Raw genomic sequence first — 20370 nt, 5'->3', positions numbered from 1 at the left:
AGCTCCAGTGCTTCTGGTTTAATCTTACAAACACTGCGTAATACTATATTTTTTATAACTTTAACACAACACAGTATTATTGAAGGTCAATTGTTGCTAACTTCCTCTTTTTTGTTAAAGCAGAAAAGTATTATTATCCAGAAGCATTACTTGCTTAAACCAGTTTTCAGAATTGGGAAGTTTCACAAGCCTGACTTGACGTACGTTGTTTTGATTTCGTGTTATAAAGACAACATGCAGTACGTCATAATTATGTATTATGGATGCATTGGTAGCATATTGGTTATTGGCTGAAATTAGATTTTAAATTTTTTTAATGCTCACTTAAATTGGAAGTATCAGTTTTTAATATTTAGATTACTTTTGGCATTGTAATATTCAGTTAAAGTTAAATGTAACATTCAGAGAACCTCAAATATAGATATATTTTTAAAGCTATATAATTATGGTGTTAATGTATTGCTCAAATTCATTTATTGCATGACACGTTTTTTTATTTAGAGAAAATAGTATGCAGTTATTTATCAGTTATTTGCAATAACTTTAATGGCTTATGTGTATCAGCCAGATTTGTAATATCCGTGCATCCCTGTTATTTATTGTAGTTTAGAATAAGCCCTGTGTTTTTCCGTTGCTTTATCATTTTGGCTAAAGCAATCTGTCAGACTGGAAATGTAGATAGCTGACAAAGAAGTTATGGCATTTTTTTTCCCTCTTTTTGAAGGTTCTATCTTTTATTTAGTTTTGTCCAGTTTGCATTCACTTTCCTGTTCTGTGCAAACAGCAGTGAGATTTTTACTGAGTCAACAAACAGATTTTGCACCCTGACCTCTTCGGAAGCAGTGAGTGGGACACTTGAGCCTTATTGTTCTGAACTGAAATCTGTGCTTGGTCTTGCATTCTAACAAATAAACTAAATGAGGAACTGTTTCCAGCTTTTTACAGCCATTTACAGGTCCTCTTGATCACTTTGTAACAGAAAAATGATAAAGGCTGTCTGTAATCAACAGATTATTTCTTTTTATGTACATTTGGGGTGTCAGGTTGCACTAGATTTTATCAGTTCCCTGGGAAACTGATTTGGTAAAGACTGCAAGGTTTGTGGCATTATAATTTTGACAGCCATTTCAAACCATTATTAGTAAGCAAAATTTTCTCAAGTTCAGCTAGAAATGTATTTTGGAGTTGCATGCTTCTTAAATACGGAATAAAAACAAACCATATTAATTTCACTTTATGGTTGTTTAGCTCCTTTCTGCCTGATTGGTTTAAATCTGTGCTGCTGCAGTCAAGCAAAGTTTTGCCTCTTTGTGGCCATCTCTGTTTAAAAAGCTGCAACTGTAACTGCTTCCTTGCGTGGATTGTGCTCTAGCGCGGCTCCAATGCGGATGAATCTAATATTTTGAGGAGTATGTGTGGCAGGAGTCAGTCACCGCACCTGTGTGGATATTTGCTGTACTTCGCGATCACAGATTCTAGCCTACGTCTTGGAATATATGACACAAATAAGAATTTTCACCAGAAATTGTCATCTTAACAAGTAACAAGTCTGCCATGTTTGTTTTGACCAACTGAAGAAAAAACATTACAATAGTTTGTGCTGACATTACCAATGGTGATTTGATTTACATGAACTCATATCACATCAAACCATGCAAATTATTATTATTTTTATACTTTTCTCAAATTATTAATGCTAAAAACATCAGCATTGCGTGCCTACGAGTATAGTGTGTATAAGCGTGTAGATTTAAATTTCTGTAAAGTCTAATTATTATTATTATTATTATTATAGCTCAAGTGGTAGAGCGTTGCGTTAGCAAGCAGGCAATCGCAAGGTTGGGGGTTCGATTCCCCGGGAAACACATGATAGGTAAAAATTGATAGCCTGAATGCACTGTAAGTCGCTTTGGAAAAAAAATTTCATAAAATTTTTTTAATGTAATTATCATATTAAGAACTTCTTTTAACCCAATAAGCAAACTTTGCTCCCTTCAAACTGGTTGTCTTTAAAATACAAATCTTGTGTAATCCCTGGCTATCTGTAATCCGAAGCACATTTAAAACTGGAATATAATTAAATTTAATGCATATGTGTTTCATAAACACACAATCCTTTCTGGATAACAATCCACCTTCAAAATGATACGTTTAATTATTCTAGCTGCTGTGAGAAAAGGCTATAAACGATCTGCCACCTGCAGGATCCTCGCATGCGATTGCCTAGAAACTGGGACAACTTCTTTATGTTTACAGACGTGACGTAATGTCGAGGCAGCATGCTCGAATTTCCTGTGAAAACCTACCCGTATCACTCAAATTAGAAAACATTATAAGATAACCGTTGTCAATCGGGCTAAAGTAAGGCGATAGTTTTGAACATGGGCTGGTTAACTTGCTCAAATATTGATTCCAGATCATTTTTAACCAAAGAAAGTTACGGATTGGAGCTTTAAGTTTGAGAAAAAATAAGCAGTTTCCAAATAGCGGAGTAGTTTTAGAATGTTCTTGGAAATATATATTTTAGATCTTGTTATTTGGCAGTTGCCTTGGATCTTGTGTTATTTTTTGCCTTGTCATGAGTGTTGCATTCTTATGACGCACAGGTTAAAAATGTCAGGTGTCAGATATAAACAGATAAATATAAACAGCCCCCAACTTGTTTAGGAGAAGCCGAAGGAGCTGCCTAATTATTGTATGGGACTTTTTGAAGTCTTTCAGTAAACCCACCAGACTGATTGCATTCAAATGTATAGTTTAGCACATGCTTAAACCAAGCTTTACAGCCCTAATCAATAATCGTGAGACTATTCAACTAGCAGCAATCTTAGTCTGGATTGTGTTAGGGTTAAAGGTGAAGTGCTGCTGATTTTGAACCAGACCGCTGAAATAATGCTGCGCAGCAAAGACAAAACAGCCATTCTCAAGCATGTCTGGGGAAATACCACCCAGCCATTCAGAATACAGATTACCCTTCAGGATGCTTGGTCCACTGTTTACAGCCATCTGCTTCACAAGAGCAATCTACTCCACAGATAAGTAGCTTTTACTTATGAACTCATTGTAATTTTGTGGATGATGGATGTAGTATTGCTTGAGAAGCAAGTAAGGAGAAATAGACTCAGGAGCTGAGGTACTTAAACTGATAAAAGAGGATGCCTTTGAAGTACAGTATTCGGTAATGGAGTTTTTTAAGGAAGGAGAAGCAGTTGATCAATGTTTGCTGAGCATCATTCAGTGTGAGGACACAACTGCACCACTATAAGAGAGCTTATACCTGCTGCATGACACATTGCTTCTGTGCCTCTCACACTTCTAGTGCTGATGTGGCCTATTTATAGTTGCTGAGGGCCGTTGGCTCGGTTTGATAGCTTGTTTTGTACCTTATAAGAGCACCTTGGCTCTTATTCCGACATCTCTGCAAAACATGGGACTTTATTTATGACGCATCTCAGAGGAGAGAATTCTCAGAGCTCTTTTTTTGTTGTTGTCATGGCTATATGTCTAAAACTACATATTATCAAATTCAGATACATAACTATAACATTTTATTGCACAAAACTATCATTGACCTCACAAAAACAGACTGACCCAAATAGTACGTTTGAAGTCTGAGAAGAATAATTATTAAAATTAGGATTTAGACACCAAATTAAATAAAAATGATTAAACTTTCCATAAGCTAGACAAATTGTCTTTTTTAAATTCATACCAACATTAATGCATCAGCAGTCATGCAGTTTTTCTGGTTTTCATTGCCTTAACATTTTCTCTGACTGTGTGAGAAATAAAGTGTGTACTGATATGATTGTGTGGCTTTCTGTTTTGCTTTTTATTAAAGACTAGAGCTTTACATAATTTTTCAAACTGTATTTCCAAGTTGCTAATTAGCTGTAAATCTGTGCTGGTGAAAAAGAGAGCGAGAGGGAAAAATATGGGAATGACGTGAGGAGTGGCTGCGGTATTCCACAGAACTGTTACTGAACTCACTGTCCAGGAATCCCTTATAGACCAGTTTACAAAAATGACACCGTCATCACATTTATGTTCTTATAGCACTGCTCAAAGACTAACCTCGTCTCACCATATTTCCGCTTGATTGTTACAGGACCATCCACCAAACTGACCCCAGATAAGCATAATTTACAATCACAGCAACAAAGGCCATCAACACACAGCTGGGAAGGAAATGGAGGCAGGGATACAGACATAGCAAACAATCTCTCAAAAAAGAACCCAGCTATTTTTAATAGAGGTCCCAGGTTCCCCAGACAGTGTGAGCACAGACGTTTATTTGGAGAATAATTCTCCTTCAAGCTAGCTGAAGCTGTTAGCCGATAAAAGACTGTGCGCTCATTAAATTCAAAACAGTTTGCTGTTCTTATCTGCAGGTTATTGAGGTTAGCATTTGTTTTTGAGCAGAGAGAAAAATCTCAACAGGTCTGGATGCCCTCTAATCTGAGTGATCAGCTTTTCCACAAAGGAAACTGCTATCCTTTTGATATTGTCTTTCATTGATGTAATAAACCTTTTTGTGCTCTTCCATTTGAGTTCCCTCTTGTCAGTAAACGTGGCTAAACACCACACAACAAAAATTGCCTAGTGGTTACATTGTTCCCTAATTACTATCCTGAAATCTGTTTTGTGGTCCCTTCAGATTCAGAATTTGAATCTTAGGACAGTTTTTGCTTTTAAAACAATGACAAAAAATCTGGGGTGATGGATGCTCAAATGCTCATTACTGTTATGGGAATCAGCTTGTCAGTACAAATATTGACGTCTGGATCAGGATACATTAATATTTTAATTTTGTGTTGTTGTGAACTGAAATTGCAATCATTTAGTAACTAGCTTCTCATTCAGCTTCTTTGAACTTCACTACTTGGCCCAAGACGTACTGAATTGCTACTTCATCGTAGAGCAATAAAACTAGTGAGTTTGTACACAGTGATGCATAAAAAACTATAGTTCCAGCATGTTTATTGTAGCACAAAAACCCTTAAGTTTTAAAGTAAAAAAAAAAAAAAAGTAACATTTTGGTGATTACGTAGGTATGAATTTAAACACATTAGCATATCGTGACATCACTGACTCAGTCTTCAACCGGTGTCATCGGTGCAGCCTATATAGACCACAAACAAATTGAAATCTTTGTCAAAAACATGTTTATTGAATGAATTTCAGGTGCATTCATTTGAAGAAAAAAAATGAGGTACTGTTATAAGCCTAGATGATGCCACAGGTTTTTATTTAAAAGAAAGAACGTCGCCTTCATTTGTATGTAGGCCTAGGCAATTTATACATTTACAATACTTACTAAAATATAATTAATATTATTTTATTGCTTTTCTATTAGTTGTTTGAGTAAAAAAAAAAAAATTGGTCTGTCATAACGTAAATTTACAACCGGCAAGTCGTTCGGACTAAAAGCAAAAAAATAAAATTTGAGTCTGTCCTAAATTGACAGGGTCGTTCTGGAAACGGCAAACAAGAATATTTTTAAGGATGGCCTCAGCAGACTTGCACTGACTGCTGGTCAGTCTGTTTTGCCAAAAACACTTATTGAACTAAAAATATAGATTTTTAACTTAGACTTTTGTGCAATAAACCATTGCTATACTCTGAAATGTCAGTTCCCAGTCCACATTTAGTGCATTATGGGCCAGTTCTCCTAAAGTAGGGGGTCATGCAGGACTGACCTGGAGTCAGTGATTAGTACGGTTGGAACAGGTAATTAGCATGGCAGCTGTGACTGTTCAGAGGTGAGCACCAGCTATGGTCTTCTGGCTGACAGCTGGACAGACTGTCAGGCCACCTGGTCAATTTACTTCCTCATACACACACACACACACACACACAAGAAAGGCTTCCTGCCAAACTTCCTGTTCCTCATCAAGGCTCAATTCTGATTAATTTGTAAGCCCGGGCACTGCAGAGAATAATCATGCTTTGAATCAAAAGCACTTTAATTTGTAATTTTGCTCATTTTTCATTCTTCCAAAGAGCTGTTTTTAAATCAAAACCAGTCTCTTCCGGCCAATTATGGGGACGTGTGCGTTGCAAATCCAAAAAGGATTTTTTAGCCTCTGTCATTTCCAACTGGTGGCAGGCTCAGCCCTGTATGGATGTTTTCAATGGATGGTTTCATTGTCTGTCAGTCTAACAATAAGACTTTGACATAGACTGAGTGAAGATGGGTGACCTCATCGCTCATAGCCTCTTCATTTGCTGCACTGCAGTGACATCACTGGGCCACAATTTTCTTCCACCTCTTCTCTTGGATTCGATTCTTGCCACTGCACCTCATTTCGTGCACCGATGCACACATCTTAGCATGGAGCCGTGCAGGTGTGTGTGTTTGTAAGGGATAACGTGGAAGTGTTATTGTCTGTTTTAGTGAAAGACTGTCAGAAAGTCTATTTAAAGTCTGTGGTGTGAAGCGCTACCTTTTCTCAGTTGCTCTGGGAATCCACTTTTATGATTACAGTATGTGACTCACAGAAGCCTTGCAAATTGGAGATTAGTATCAATGTTGTGTAATGATTTAATTTGATCGCAATTGAAACTAGAAAGACCAAATCTGCGTTTTTAGTTTCTCTCAAGCAGTTTGCTTTGGTTTTGTCAAGTACGGCATCTCAAAAGCTGTTTCCATCCATGTTGAACATTTTAATAATAATAAATAATAATAATAATATTTCCTTACATTTATATAGCGCTTTTCTAGGCACTCAAAGCGCTTTACATAGTCAGAGGGTATCTCCTCATCCACCACCAGTGGACACGTCACACGACTTGTTGAATAAATGTTTTCTTCACATACAAAAAGTGTTCTCATCACTTCATAACATTACGGTTGAATCACTGATGGTAGATAGACTATTCTGATGATGTTTTTCATACTTTTCTGGACATTGGCAGTGTAATTTACTTGGCAGTTAATGGGACAGTCACAAGCCTCCCAGTTTTAATCCAACATATCTTAAATTGTGTTCTGAAGACAAACTAAGCTTTTACGGGTTTTGAACAACATGGGGGTAAGTGATAATTACAATATTTTCATTTTGGGTTGGAGTATCAGTTTAAGAAATAAACAGTACAGTCAATGGGTTAATTGTAAACAAATAATATCAGAACTACTCCTCTACCTTTGAAGCTGGGGCCTGTACCATGAAGCTAGATTAGCTGGCTAGCCAGGTAAATTTCAGGTTAGTTTGCACCAATACTGTGTTTTAGGTACCAAGTAAGTGGTTTGGCTTTTAGCGACATTCATTACCATAGTAACTAGGCCTGGGATAAACTATTATTTTTTAAACGATTTATCTAGCAATTATTTTTTTGATGCATCGATAAATCTAACGATTAATTTTTTCAGACCGATTCTCCCCATTCATTGACTACTAACAATTTATACATGTTGATTTACATATCTGAATGAAAAAAACATGAATTCCGTAACATTGCAATATTTGTTTATTGCTCTTTAAAATTACAAAATAAAAGACTGACTAAGAATGCATTACTTTGCACTTGTATAGAGATAGCATTTAATAAAACCTTGAAGCCTTGAAGAAAAGATCAATGCAGAAAAACCCCTGGACTGGTTATATAACGTTGGACAGAATGTTGATCCGGCCATCCCGTATATTCAGCGCACATAAGGTAAATGTTTTGCAAACGTTTTTTAGAGAAATAAAAACAGGATAACGAATCGATGCTCATATTTTGCGTCGATGACATCGATGACTTAACGATGTCACTAATGCAAAAAAATAAAAACTGAAGTTTGGCTTTAAAGCTGCAGTCGGTAACTTTTGACGCTCTAGCGGTTAATAAACAGAACTGCTTGTGTGTTGCGGAAGGACATTGTAGCTGGAGCTACTTCTCTCTGTTTATGTCTATGAAGAATCACAAAGGTACTGGGTTACTCCGCCACGGTACCCCTGAAGCAATCTAAAATAGTCCGAATATAAACACTTATTATAGGTGCACCCTAGTGATTCAGGACAAGCTAAAAACACGGTTTGGAAAATGGATTCATGGTGTACTCGCTTATTATATACATTTTGTATACTTGTATCCAAAAAAAAGTTACGGACCGCAGCCCTGATTGGTGGTTTCTTACCGCCCGGTAAGAATCACTAGGGTACACCTATAATAAGTGTTGACTGACTATTTTAGATTGCTTCAGGGGTACCGCGGCGGAGTAACCCAGTACCTTTGTGATTCTTCATAGACATAAACAGAGAGAAGTAGCTCCGGCTACAATGTCCTTCCATATGGCCACCCTAAATTTGTCCTCCTTCATTTTTCATATGACATTTAAATTTGTCATATTCTTCAATGTCTTAACCTTTAGCAAAACCTTTAACCTTTAGTTTTGAATCTCACTGGGTCTCTCGCAATAAAAGTAAATCAAACTTGCTTTGTGTTGCAAGGCTCATGATTGGCTGTTCGCCAGTGATTTCACACATTCATGTGCACGTGCTCCACAAATTCAGGATCAAAGCCTGAGTTGACAAAGAAAGTTGATGAACAGCATCATGGTACCAACAAAGTCGGACTGGAGAGGTTTGGTTTTGTCATCTCAAAACTAATCCTGTAACTCTGAATTTGTTCAGCTACCATCATGGTACAGAGGCCCCTGGTCAGGTGGTACAAGTCGGAGCTCTCTGAAAAATTCTGAGTTTATAAATTGAAATTATGAGTTTAGTGAGGATGAGATGTAATTCCAATATTGCTTGAACTGATGCTGTGAGTGTGACTACAGCATTTTATGTGCAACTAATTTATCCACATTAAGCCAGTGTATGTTTTTAATGCACATTTTAGATATTTTATTGGCATCTCGTTTTTTTCATCTAGAAGTTTTTAATGCACTTGTAGTAAAATTCATATGTTATAACCTGACTGAAGAAGTATCTCTAACTGGACTGGCAAATGCCTATTTAATAGTTTTTGCTTAATTAGGCAGCCTAAATGTTTAAGAATGCACTCTTAAAAAAAAAAAAAAAAAAAAGTACTGATGCTTACATTAAAATGATTGATACGATAGTTAATATAATATTGGTGTTATATATGCAGTGTCTCAAACTCATGTCCAAAGGTGTACTACCACATATATAGGGGTGTGACGGTTAGTATTAGGGATGCACCGAAATGAAAATTCTTGGCCGAAACCGAAAACCGAAAAAGAGAAAACCAAGGCCGAAAACCGAAACCGAAACACCGAAATAAATTATGCCAATTATTAGTACCATTGCATTTATTGCTATGACCGTGTACTAACTTTACTAAAATTAAGACATTGCAATTGCATAAATTAATATTAAAGTTTCAAAGATAATTACAATTACATAACTTATTAAAAAAAAACCATAAAAATACATAATTACAAATGATGTAAATATTTATTAAGCACATTGCAACAATGCACAGTATAAAATAAAATTCAAACTAAAAATTTATCCCACTCATGTGTATATTTAATAATAATGTACAGGCCTACTGGCCTGCAGAAAGGTTTTAAAATGAACTGTTCTCTCATAAAAACAAAGTGCATTTAGGTGAAGTGCATTTGAAATTTTTCTATGTAGGACTAGAAAGTGCATCACTTCTCCAGTATAGGCAAGACTGTTATCACTTCTGGGGATGGGGACTTCAGACAGATAACCATCTAGCTGTTGAGCAGTTGAGCTTGTCATCTGCCTGACATTTGAGCCATATTTGAGAGAGTGTATTTAAATAGGGCCAGGGCATAAATAAACATTTTTATCAAATTAAAGCAGAAATCTAGCAGAAAATCTAGCATAAATATGGCTACAATCTGATATTATGTATGTATATATGTTTGTGTGTGTGTATAAGAACAAAATAGCCAACGTATTATTATTATTTGAGGCACTTTCTTGCAGAATTCCACTGAACATATCAGACAACGATGGTGCATGCCACTCATCTGGTGCAGAGACCAGTCTTTTTTTCTGCGCTCTGATCTGTCTCCTGCGCTTGGCGCTTCTCCGTCTCCACGCGGGTTCTCCGCATCCAGCGCGGCCTGGATCATTTCTCGTGCGCGCTGCCTTATTTCCGCATCCAAGTAATGTTCTTTATAACGCGGATCAAGCACATTCGCGATGAAGTGCAGAGGATCCGAAAAGATCTCAGTGAGACGTGTGCTAACAAACTCTATAAGACTGTACTTTTCTTTGTTTTTACTTCGTGGTCCGTCTTAATCTCTTTGTTAGGAGACGCTTTAGTGCTGCGAATAAAGGAATACGAAGAGAGACAATGTTCTCACTGGTGTTAAATGAATGTCGCGTGGAGCTCGTGGTCTTTGCTATGCAGGTGCACGTGCAGGTCGCGGTTTCTGTTTGCGTCATCACAACATTTCGGCCGTGTTGTTTCGGTGATAAAAGTCTATCGGCCGAAAACCGAAAAGGCCATTTTCGGCCGAAAATTTTCGGTGGCCGAAATTTCGGTGCATCCCTAGTTAGTATATAACCGTGAGACCGGCATTAACAGTGTCATTAAAATATTTTGTACAAAATTTTTTATCAAATTTTTTTTTCATTTTTTAGATAGGATCATAAGATGCGCAATATATCGGGAGACATGGTTTTTACCACTTAATGAAGTTTTGAAAATCGTCAGACATGATATTTACCACTTCATTAAATTTTGCTTTGTAGAAAACCTTTCTTAAAAACGAATTTCGTTTTGTACAAATTTTATCTTAATTTTAATAAATGTTTCATCAACCAATTGCATGTATTTTAATAAATAAAAAGAAAATATAGCAGGCAATGATAACCGTGACATGGAAGCACCAGCGCGCCGCGTTCACTTGCACTGCACCGTGAACTAGAGCGCATCTCATCGTAAATGAAACTCAGCGTAGGCCTATGCCTCATACATTAGCATTGCATGGCTTTTTTTTTTTTGAGGCTCGCATCAGCAAAGCATTGCATCGTCCATAGACCGCAAAACAATCAGCGGATGGCGGGCGGGTGCGGCTTTGAAATTTGCTCAAAAAACTTTGGCGCGGATGATGAGTTTTGTGACAGATCTCCTTAATAAACGGAGGTCTGAAATCTCTGCCCCTTTACCGAGCAGAGACCCCCCCCCCCCCCCCCAGATGGTTATGTTATGAACCGTCACATTTGACTCACGTCATAACCGTCATCACCAATTCTGAAACCGGCACACCCCTACACATATATTATCTTTGCTTCAAATTGTAAGCTGGAATGGGGAGTTTCTTGGTTATTTATGCCTCTCTCAATCTTTTTCTGTTAAGGACAGTGGACTTTGTGATCAATACCACCAAATGTGTTTGGTTTTATCTGATTAAATCAGCACATATCCTCACTTTAGACTAGTTTTTCACTCTCTTTCTCTTTCCCTCCTACTCCCTCCCAAAGGAGCCAATCAGCTCGCAGTCTGTCCTTCTGACCATAATAGAAAGCGAGCAAGAAAGAGGAAAAGAGAGACCGAGTGCTGGAGCAAAAGCCATGATGCATTTCTAGACTGGAGAGAGAGAGAAAGAGAGAGAGATGGGTGAAAACACTTCTGAACAGACAGCCATCTCGTAACTCATCCCCCAACAGGCTGCAGTATGTTTTAATAGTAGTCACACTGCGTGAATATGCATTAATCTTGGGAAGAGAGGCTGAATAACTCAGTGGAGTTGACTTGAATCTTCAGGATTGCACACATTTATTAATGCTGTTTGCAGTACTATTATAGTTGCTCACTATAAGTACTGGCACGTAACTCGTTTGTTCTATGGGCATGAATGATACCTTAAAATGTGCTTCTGTGTGCTATTACTTTTCTAAACTTACAGACTTTCATTTTTTTTCCTGTGGCGGGAGATACCAAAGACATAATTATAAGGAGGGACCGGAGTCATATCTAGAGACCAGAATATCAATAGACTTAGGGCTGGGCTCTTTGCACTTGGGCAAGTAAGCAGCTACCCAGAATAACCTAGCAACCACCCACAACACCCTAGCAACTAGGGCTGTGTAAAGACCAATTTCAGTATTTGCAAACAGCACAGGCATTTTTTTTGTTGTGGGTGGAGCATATCTGGTGGAAGAAAATGGCAGTTTTAATGTAGCAGTCTACGGAAGCTATTTATATCTCAAAATTCTAAGTTATTTTTTTCTTGCATTTCCCAGATTATATCTCATAATCCTGGTAAGAAATCAACTCGTCTGCTTTTTTTCCTCAGAATTTTGTTTAAACTTGCTTCTGTTAACATTAGTTAATAAACCATGAACTAGCTTTAATGATAATTACATTTATATTTAATATTTGTATTAATTTATAGCATAGTACAGGTTCAGTTTTTTTTTTTTTTTTGATTAATCTGTATCAATCATTTGTGGTCCAGTCTAGCTGTTGGTATCAGTAAAATCCACTATTGGTTGACCAATTGCCCCCCCCCCCCCCCCCAACCATAAATTCTTCAGAATATCTTATCAGTCTGTTCAACAGAAGACAAAAAGACATACAGGTTTGAAGCAATGTAAAAGTGAGTAAATAATGAAAGCTTGTTTTTGGTTTAACAATCCTTTCAGTGATGTAAATTATACAGGGACACTTCTTAGTTAATTATGAAAATGTTAACTTTAAAAATTAACAACAGGACTCAAACTATACTCTTGATTAATAATCAAATATATGCATTTGGCACTGTTCCCACAGATTCATCAAAAGTTTTAATATGCCTTAAATTTAGTTTTATATTATTTAAGGAAGTCTTAAATTTTTTTTAAAATGTCTTTCCATTTTAAGAGGTTTTAAAGAAAAACAGAATTACAATCTGGTCTAATAAGATTGTTAGACTTCAAAAAACTGTGATGGGTTGCGCTGTCAGGGGTATAAAATATTAGTTAACGTTAATTCAGCACAATAATAAATTTTTTGCTTTTATTTAGATACGATGTTACCATATTAGCAAAATCTGAAAATGTCAAAACTAAACAATTCCAAAGATACTTATATTGCATTAAAGGTATACATTTTATTAGTTTGTGGAAATCAATATTTATTTACAACCCCCAAGCACACCTTGGCAATATAAATGCCATTGTCTAGTACAATTTTTAGTTTACTCGCCTGACTGATATACTATGTTACACACACACACACACACACACATTATTCCAATCAGCCTATCTTTGTAAAATGGCACAGCTTCTTAAATCTTAGCTTCTTAATCAGTCAGTCAAGCATTATATTATGATATTAAGCACTATTTAATGATAGAACTTTAGTGATTAGAACTAAAACTTGATAACCATGAATGCATATTTGTCATTTTAACTGAACTTAAGACTGGTGGTGATGCTTAAGATATTTTTGGTCATTTGGGGTTTCTGTAAAAAAAAAAAAGTATTCGATCATATTATTATTAAAAGATAATACTACTACTAATTCTAATACCATACTAATTATATACAATGCACTATGGATTGATGAGCTGCTGGGTTCATGAATAATAATCACTTTCTGATTAAGAACTGATTAAGAAGTTCTTTCTGTGTTCACTGCTGTGTGTGCACTTTGGATGGGTTAAATGCAGAGCACGAATTCTGAGTATGGGTCACCATACTTGGCTGTATGTCACATAACTAACTTTTTCACTTTTTTCTTTGTCTGCGTTCAGTCGAACTGATTTGCTGAAATCAAAACAGGGATGGTAATAGCCAATTAAATTGCCATTTGCGCATTAGCTCCGCCCACTACTGGAGACACCGGCATATCTTCTGCTTGTTCTAGAAAGTTGATTAATTCTAAAAGAACTCCATTTTTTTGAGAAGACAACAAAGAATATAGTTTACGTGTAACTCGTCGATTCAGCGTGGTAAGACTCGCTCTCTCTCTGTGCATGTGCGAAGAACAGTGCTATCAGCAAAGCGACGGCGAGTCGTGCGCCTTCACACAGAGTTTACAGAGCGTCAGATACAGGTGTACTGTGCGTCCATTGAGATGAATTGAAAAGTATAGATCGCTTGATTGAGAGCGAAACTCTGAAGCGCTCAGTCAGTGTTCAGCGAGTGAAAATGTGCTTATCTTATAATAGCCTTGAACACACACACTGGCGAGTAAAAATGCCAATGGCTAACAAAAGACATAATTTAGTCACCCAGAGTAAAATTTAGACGCATATGACATTGATTTACTCGCAATGTAGAGGGTTGATTCAACAATTACAAATTATTATAAAGTTCCTCAATGTGTACAGTGTAGTGCAACATATGCTCAATTTATAGGCCATTTGTACCTCACTGGCATCCTGTAAGTGTGTTTTGTAGATGTATAGCCCATACTAGTGTACCGTCTTTTCTGCCAGATCCTTGTGATTCATCATCAGACTCCAATTGGGAGCTGAACTACTTACCACTAGAACTCCCTATTAGAACAACAGACAGGCCCACAGGGCCAAAAACCGACAGATACGGAGGAGTCGTCTCCCTCATTACCTGCTCTGTGTGTGAAAAGATATTTCTCTCAAGGGAAGGGGGTAAAGAGATTTGCCTTTGAAGAACAAAAAAAGAACACTATGGGCTGTAGGAGGAATGTCTTCATTATGCATACAGGACAGAACAGAAACGAGAGTTTTTGAGCCTCTGATGGCGTTCAAGAGATGCTGCTTTCGGATGCGAGTACGCAAAGCAAAACTGGGATGCTGCTGCATGTTTAAAGACATGACGTTCTTTGGATCTTCTCTTGTCTGTGACTGTTGCATAACAGAATGACTGGGTTAGAAGCCTGTTTAACCCTCTGTGTAGCGTGCAGAGGGATATTAAGAGCGTCCACTGAGATCTTCTTTCATTAACACCTCCTACAAATACTTTCATCTGTGTTTCTTGCAATGCAAGGGCTCTGCCATGTTTGTGTCTGTGCTTTGTTTATTGAAACATCTTGAGCGGGATCTTTGTACCATTCGATATGTGAATCAGTGATGTGTGTTGCTCTAACATGTGCCCCATGTGTGTTTTCAGACTTGATCCACTGCACCAATGAGATGAATGTGAACGTTCCCCAGCTGGCCGACACTCTGTTCGAAAGAACCACCAACAGCAGCTGGGTTGTGGTCTTTAAAGCGCTCATCACCACACACCACATAATGATGTATGGAAATGAGGTGAGAGATTCTGCCCTGGTGCTTAATTTTTTATTCATTTTAATGTGGGCCCATATCTTTATCAGATGACACCTTTCTACACTGTTATCATTAAAGAAATCCAGCTCGGTCAAATTGACCCTACATGAAAAATCACACCTCAGCATTCACAATTTTCCTGTTTGTGACTGAGCATGTTTGAGATATACACTTCTAAGCCCAGCTACATGCATAAATCCTCATCCAGGCATGTTCATCATGTGCATTAGAATTACATTTTCTTAGTTCAAAGCAAGTGACCCTTTGAGACCTCAGTTATGTCAATATTAATATTTTAAATATTTTTATATTTTACACTACCACTCAAAAGTGTGGAGTGTGGATTTTTATGTTTTTGAAAAAAGACTCTTTTGCTCATTAAGGCTACTTTATTTTAAAATACAGTAATATAAAAATACATAAAAACTGTAATATTGTGTAATATTTTTCAATTTTTTTTACTGATGGCAAACCTGAATGGAAGTGTATTTTTGCACAATTAAATGTAGGATAAACGATTACAGAAAGCTAGCATTAGCAAGTTAGTTTTGAAAGCAAGATCCCCACCCTCCCTGCATAATCACTTTAAAAGCCACGCCTCCCCCATAACACACACATGCGCTCAGGCAGACCAGAGACTAACCTGCGACACGATGAAAGATGGTGTTGGTGGAGGGTGGAATGCAACACTGTTAGATTACCTCATGTCTCATTCACAGATGAGAAAACATTACAATACAATTATTGTGGCTTTCTTTCTCATTGGACCACACTGTTAATGTATCATGTCTGCACAAACAGGGTGCGCAGAGGTATGAAAATACATATTTTACAGGCAGACAGGACAGCCTATCATAATGTTCGGACTGAACATTTTCATTGGATGAACATTTTCTGGTCCTTTGCCGTCCACAGGTGATATAAACATGCAAATATAGACTGCTTAATTTACCAAAGCTACCGGGATTTCAACCGGCATAACAAAAACTGTTTTTGAACCAAAACACCTGCCCTGTCCTTTAAATCAGATGCAGATCCAATTTCTGATTTGAGCCACATTTAACCATACTTTTAGTGTGTCCTGTGTGTGTACATATAACATTTGATTTCACTAGTTCTTGTATAAAATCGTCATGAGGGACTGGTAGACAATATGTCAAACTCCTGTTGGATGTTTCTAGCATTTTGAAATTGAAATGAAAAACACTTGCAGCCATGTGCTGTTAGTACAATACAGTGTTTGAGTTTGAAAGTCTGCACGGTTTATAAATGCAACAATGAGAGTTAGATACTTCTATTCAGGCACAAACACGTAGTCCACTAATGAAGAACAGTGGGTAGGTTAGAACAAGACACACACATACACATTAATGATATATGCATTTAGGATGTGACCTAGATGTGCACTTGGCTCCCTTAATGCATTGCTACAACATGAACACCTTGCTACAGTATCTAAATGAGGACGTACCAAATATTTGTTCTCTTTTTATGAAAAGCTAATTGTAACTATTTTACACACTACTTTGAAACAAAATTAAAACACATTTATGAATACTTTTCACACTACTATTGTGCGTATCCCGAAAGGACATTTTATCAGTTTCGGATAACGTGTGGGGCTTCAGTAAAACTGCAGTTAATTCAGCTCTAAGAGATTGGGTAAATTCAGTGAAGGATTCGTCTGCTTTAGATCAATAACTCATGAGTCATTTGCATGATACATTAAAAGAATTTCCTCAGTGTCATTTCTTTGTGAACTTGACTACACCAGTCACACTGTATGTTTGTTTTTAAGTGCAGCCAGTGAAGAAAACACATCTATTGTATCGTACCATTGTTCTTTTACAGTACACAGTCCTTTTTATCTCATCACATTCAATTCAGACTGCAAGCTCACAACTCGGGTAAAATATAATTACATTTTCTGTAGCGCTGTAGATTCTGCAGGAAACAGCATAAAAACAATGGCAGCACTAGTGACTCTCATACGTGTCCTTCATCATTCACTTGGGCTATAAAATAAATAGTCCTTCACTTTAGGTTCACAACCCGCCAGTGTTAGAGATAGAAAATGTGCAGGACTGTCCTTCAGCACGCCCTGTTCTGCGGCATGACGGGGCACTAATCAGCCAGGGGTGGTTTTTGTTATCAGAGCTAAACGTCTGGTCCAGGTCGAGTCTGGTCTTAATCCTTTACCCCATTATGGCTTGAAAAACATAAGTTTGGTTATCGCTCTCCGTTGAGGAGCAGAGACGTTTGGAGGACATTTGTCTTGTCAGCAGTAACCCTGTAAGAGGGCACAGGAGGGGCCACCGATAAGGTGTTGTTGATAAGGGCGTTTCCACATGCGTTTGTGCATATAGGAGAGAGAAAGGGCGATGTCACTCACTGATGGCCTAGATGGAGAACACACAATTTGCTGTAGTGACGTCACTGGAAGCGTATGTTGTATAGGTTTGAGAGAGAGCGTGAAGGGGGGTTAAAGAAACATCTGGTTTAGGATCAGGAACTTTAAGAGAGACCGAGAAAGGCAAGGGACAGAAAGAGAATTGGTTGGATTTTTAATCAGCTGGTTCATGTGCGGTCACAGTGGACCAAATGCTTAACCTTGTATGGGGACACCACTACCCTGTCATCCATGGAAAACAGTTCATTTCAGATACTGAGGGAAGACTGAGTGGGCGAGCTTATACTTGAGATAGAGAGAATCTGTGATTGTGTGTGAGGGAAGTTCATTGGATCTAGTTAACACTGGAGGCTTAGCTAAACTTTTGTCTAATAAAGATAAATAACACCCTGTATTTAAAGAGACCTGCCTCGGTCTCTTATGTCTTTTTGGTTTCGACATTAACTTCTGAGTGGAATAGCCCATAGACAAAACAAAAAATTGTTCATATTCACAAATACATAAACACTGACCAGAAGATTGAATAAAAACCTGATTGAATGTGACCAATTGAATATGAATGCAGAATATTTGTCACTTTAAAAGTTGACATCTTTTTGATAGTCACTGGGATCATATATATATATATATATATATATATATATATATATATATATATATATATATATATATATATATATATATATATATAATCTCTCTATCTCAACCGCTATCATCTCTAAAACAGATTTTGGTAAAACTTTAGTATAGGGCCAATTCTCACTATTAACTAGTTGCAAATTAGCATGCCTATTATTAACATGTCTATTTGCTTTGGCAAAATGTGTGAATTTTTATTTTTTATTTTTATTTTTTTTTATAAATCTACTCACTGTTGTCTAATGCAGCTGTGTCTACAGAAAATCAAAATGAACTGTACTGCATGTTTCTGGCCTTATTATGCAGTGAAAAAAAAACCTGGACTTTTGAAATGTAATTAACTTTCACATCTGAAAAGTCTTTCTTGTACAGCTGGTGTCACATAGGCCACATGGGCTCCTGGATGTTAATCAATAGCCAAATAGCTGTAGGCATTGTTTCAGGCTATTGCAGTAATTAATGCAACCTTTCTGAAATATCACTGATAGTTAACACAGAAGATTAATGTCAACTTAAAACCACCAAAGAGCTTCAGTATTTAATAAATCCATGTAAATGTCAGTCTTGAAAATGCCTTTTTCTCTGTGAACGTCAACACAGGTGCTCAGCATGTACTCAGGGATTCAGTCTCTGATTCATACATTGCACTTGCAGAAATAAGCTGCAATTCAGTCATGCTGTGTGATGGTTTAAATTAATTCGTTGCTATTTATAAGATCAGAATGTGCAATGTATAATCCATGGAGTTGTGTCAGTTGCAAGATCCTTCTCTGTTTCATAATTTCAGAGAACATGTAATTGAGCATAAGATAATAATTGCTTCTGTTTTTTAGATGATCTATAAGTGACATGAAAAATGACTAGATATTATAATACAAATTCATACATAAAAACATTTGTTTGAGCATCCTGTAAAATTTGGAAAAGCGTCTCAAACTGCACAGGAAGAACAAATGGCGTTTCATGTCGAGTTTGAAGGCTTTTCTGAGATAGCTGTGAAATGGGCTGCTTAACATTCTGGCCATGTGCTGACTCGGAGTTCAGGTCTCTCCTGTGTGGGATCTGTTTGCATAATGGATGCTGTTTGTGAGTGATGTGCGCTAGGTAAGGTAATTATTACCTTTATGAAACATTCTCTCACTCCCCTGATGACTTTTTCTTCTTTACCCTGCAGCAGAGATGGGGACTCGAGTTTGAGACTCGGACTCGAGTGCGACTTAAGTCGCACAAACAGTGACTTCAGACTCGACTTGAGACTCGTCCTCGAAAGACTTCAGACTCGACTCGGACTCGAGCTCCGGGACTCGTGAACAATGTTAATTTTTAGTAAACGTCAGATGAGCTCGCTGTTAGAGTTGTGACGTTCGCGAACGAACCGATTCTTTTGAACGGCTCATAAACATGAACGATGGGAGCCGAGTCACGGCTGGAGGGGAGCCCTTCTTTCTGTCGCTCTTTTTTCCTATGCGTGTTTCACAGCGTGTTTCACACAGATGCACACAAATGAGCTCCTCCGCGAGACAGAACAGTTATAGGGGGAGGGGCGCACCCAGCGCAGGCCAACCCTTTATAGCGTGATGATATTAGTTATTAGTTGTGCACGCATCCTTCACGTGAGTACTCCAGTGGAAAAAAACCTGCGTGCCTCTGTCATTGGGTAGGAGCGGAGCCATGACGTTTTGCACAGATATTCATTGCAGCCCACTTTGTTATTGTTCATTGACTTGAAGGGGCTGATGTCCTATTTGCAAAGTTTACAGTAGTAATAGTATGTAGACATTTCCATTTTATTTATTCTAATTTTATCTACTTTAAATATTTTTGGTTCTCTATCAAAATGTTCTTGTGTGATAACAATGTTCTTGTGTTGAAGTGTTTGTAGTAAAAGCTGTTTTGCACAGAAATTCATTGCAGCCGGCTTTGTTTTTGATGTTTATTTAGGTATTGTATGAATAACATAAGTCAGCGTAGCTTTGTTCATTCTTAAGCCAGACAAGAGGTGTGCAGCTATACAGCCAGGACAGACAGAAGGCCATTACTGAATCCATAAATGCAAAATATTAACTATTAAAAGATATTAACTTAAAAGTAAAGCATTCTTGGTGTTTTTGTCATGTTGCAATAGCCTGTTTACACTGATTATATACCA

The 20370-nt window shown here is 37.4% G+C and overlaps 1 protein-coding gene across 6 annotated transcripts in view; it reads left to right on the top strand.

Moving 5' to 3' along the window:
- si:ch211-200p22.4 (phosphatidylinositol-binding clathrin assembly protein) overlaps positions 1 to 20370 on the top strand; it is a 57671-nt gene that overhangs the window by 4172 nt on the left and 33129 nt on the right. For all 6 annotated transcript variants that reach the window (XM_052561486.1, XM_052561484.1, XM_052561482.1 and 3 more), the window contains exon 2: positions 15012 to 15154. In XM_052561486.1, the coding sequence (XP_052417446.1) occupies positions 15012 to 15154 (143 nt within the window). The remainder of the gene's footprint in view (positions 1 to 15011; positions 15155 to 20370) is intronic.

Source organism: Carassius gibelio, chromosome B7, assembly GCF_023724105.1.
Source record: "Carassius gibelio isolate Cgi1373 ecotype wild population from Czech Republic chromosome B7, carGib1.2-hapl.c, whole genome shotgun sequence".
Lineage (NCBI taxonomy): Eukaryota > Metazoa > Chordata > Actinopteri > Cypriniformes > Cyprinidae > Carassius > Carassius gibelio.
The sequence above is the reverse complement of the archived record's forward strand: the minus strand, read 5'-3'. Positions and strand labels throughout refer to the sequence as shown.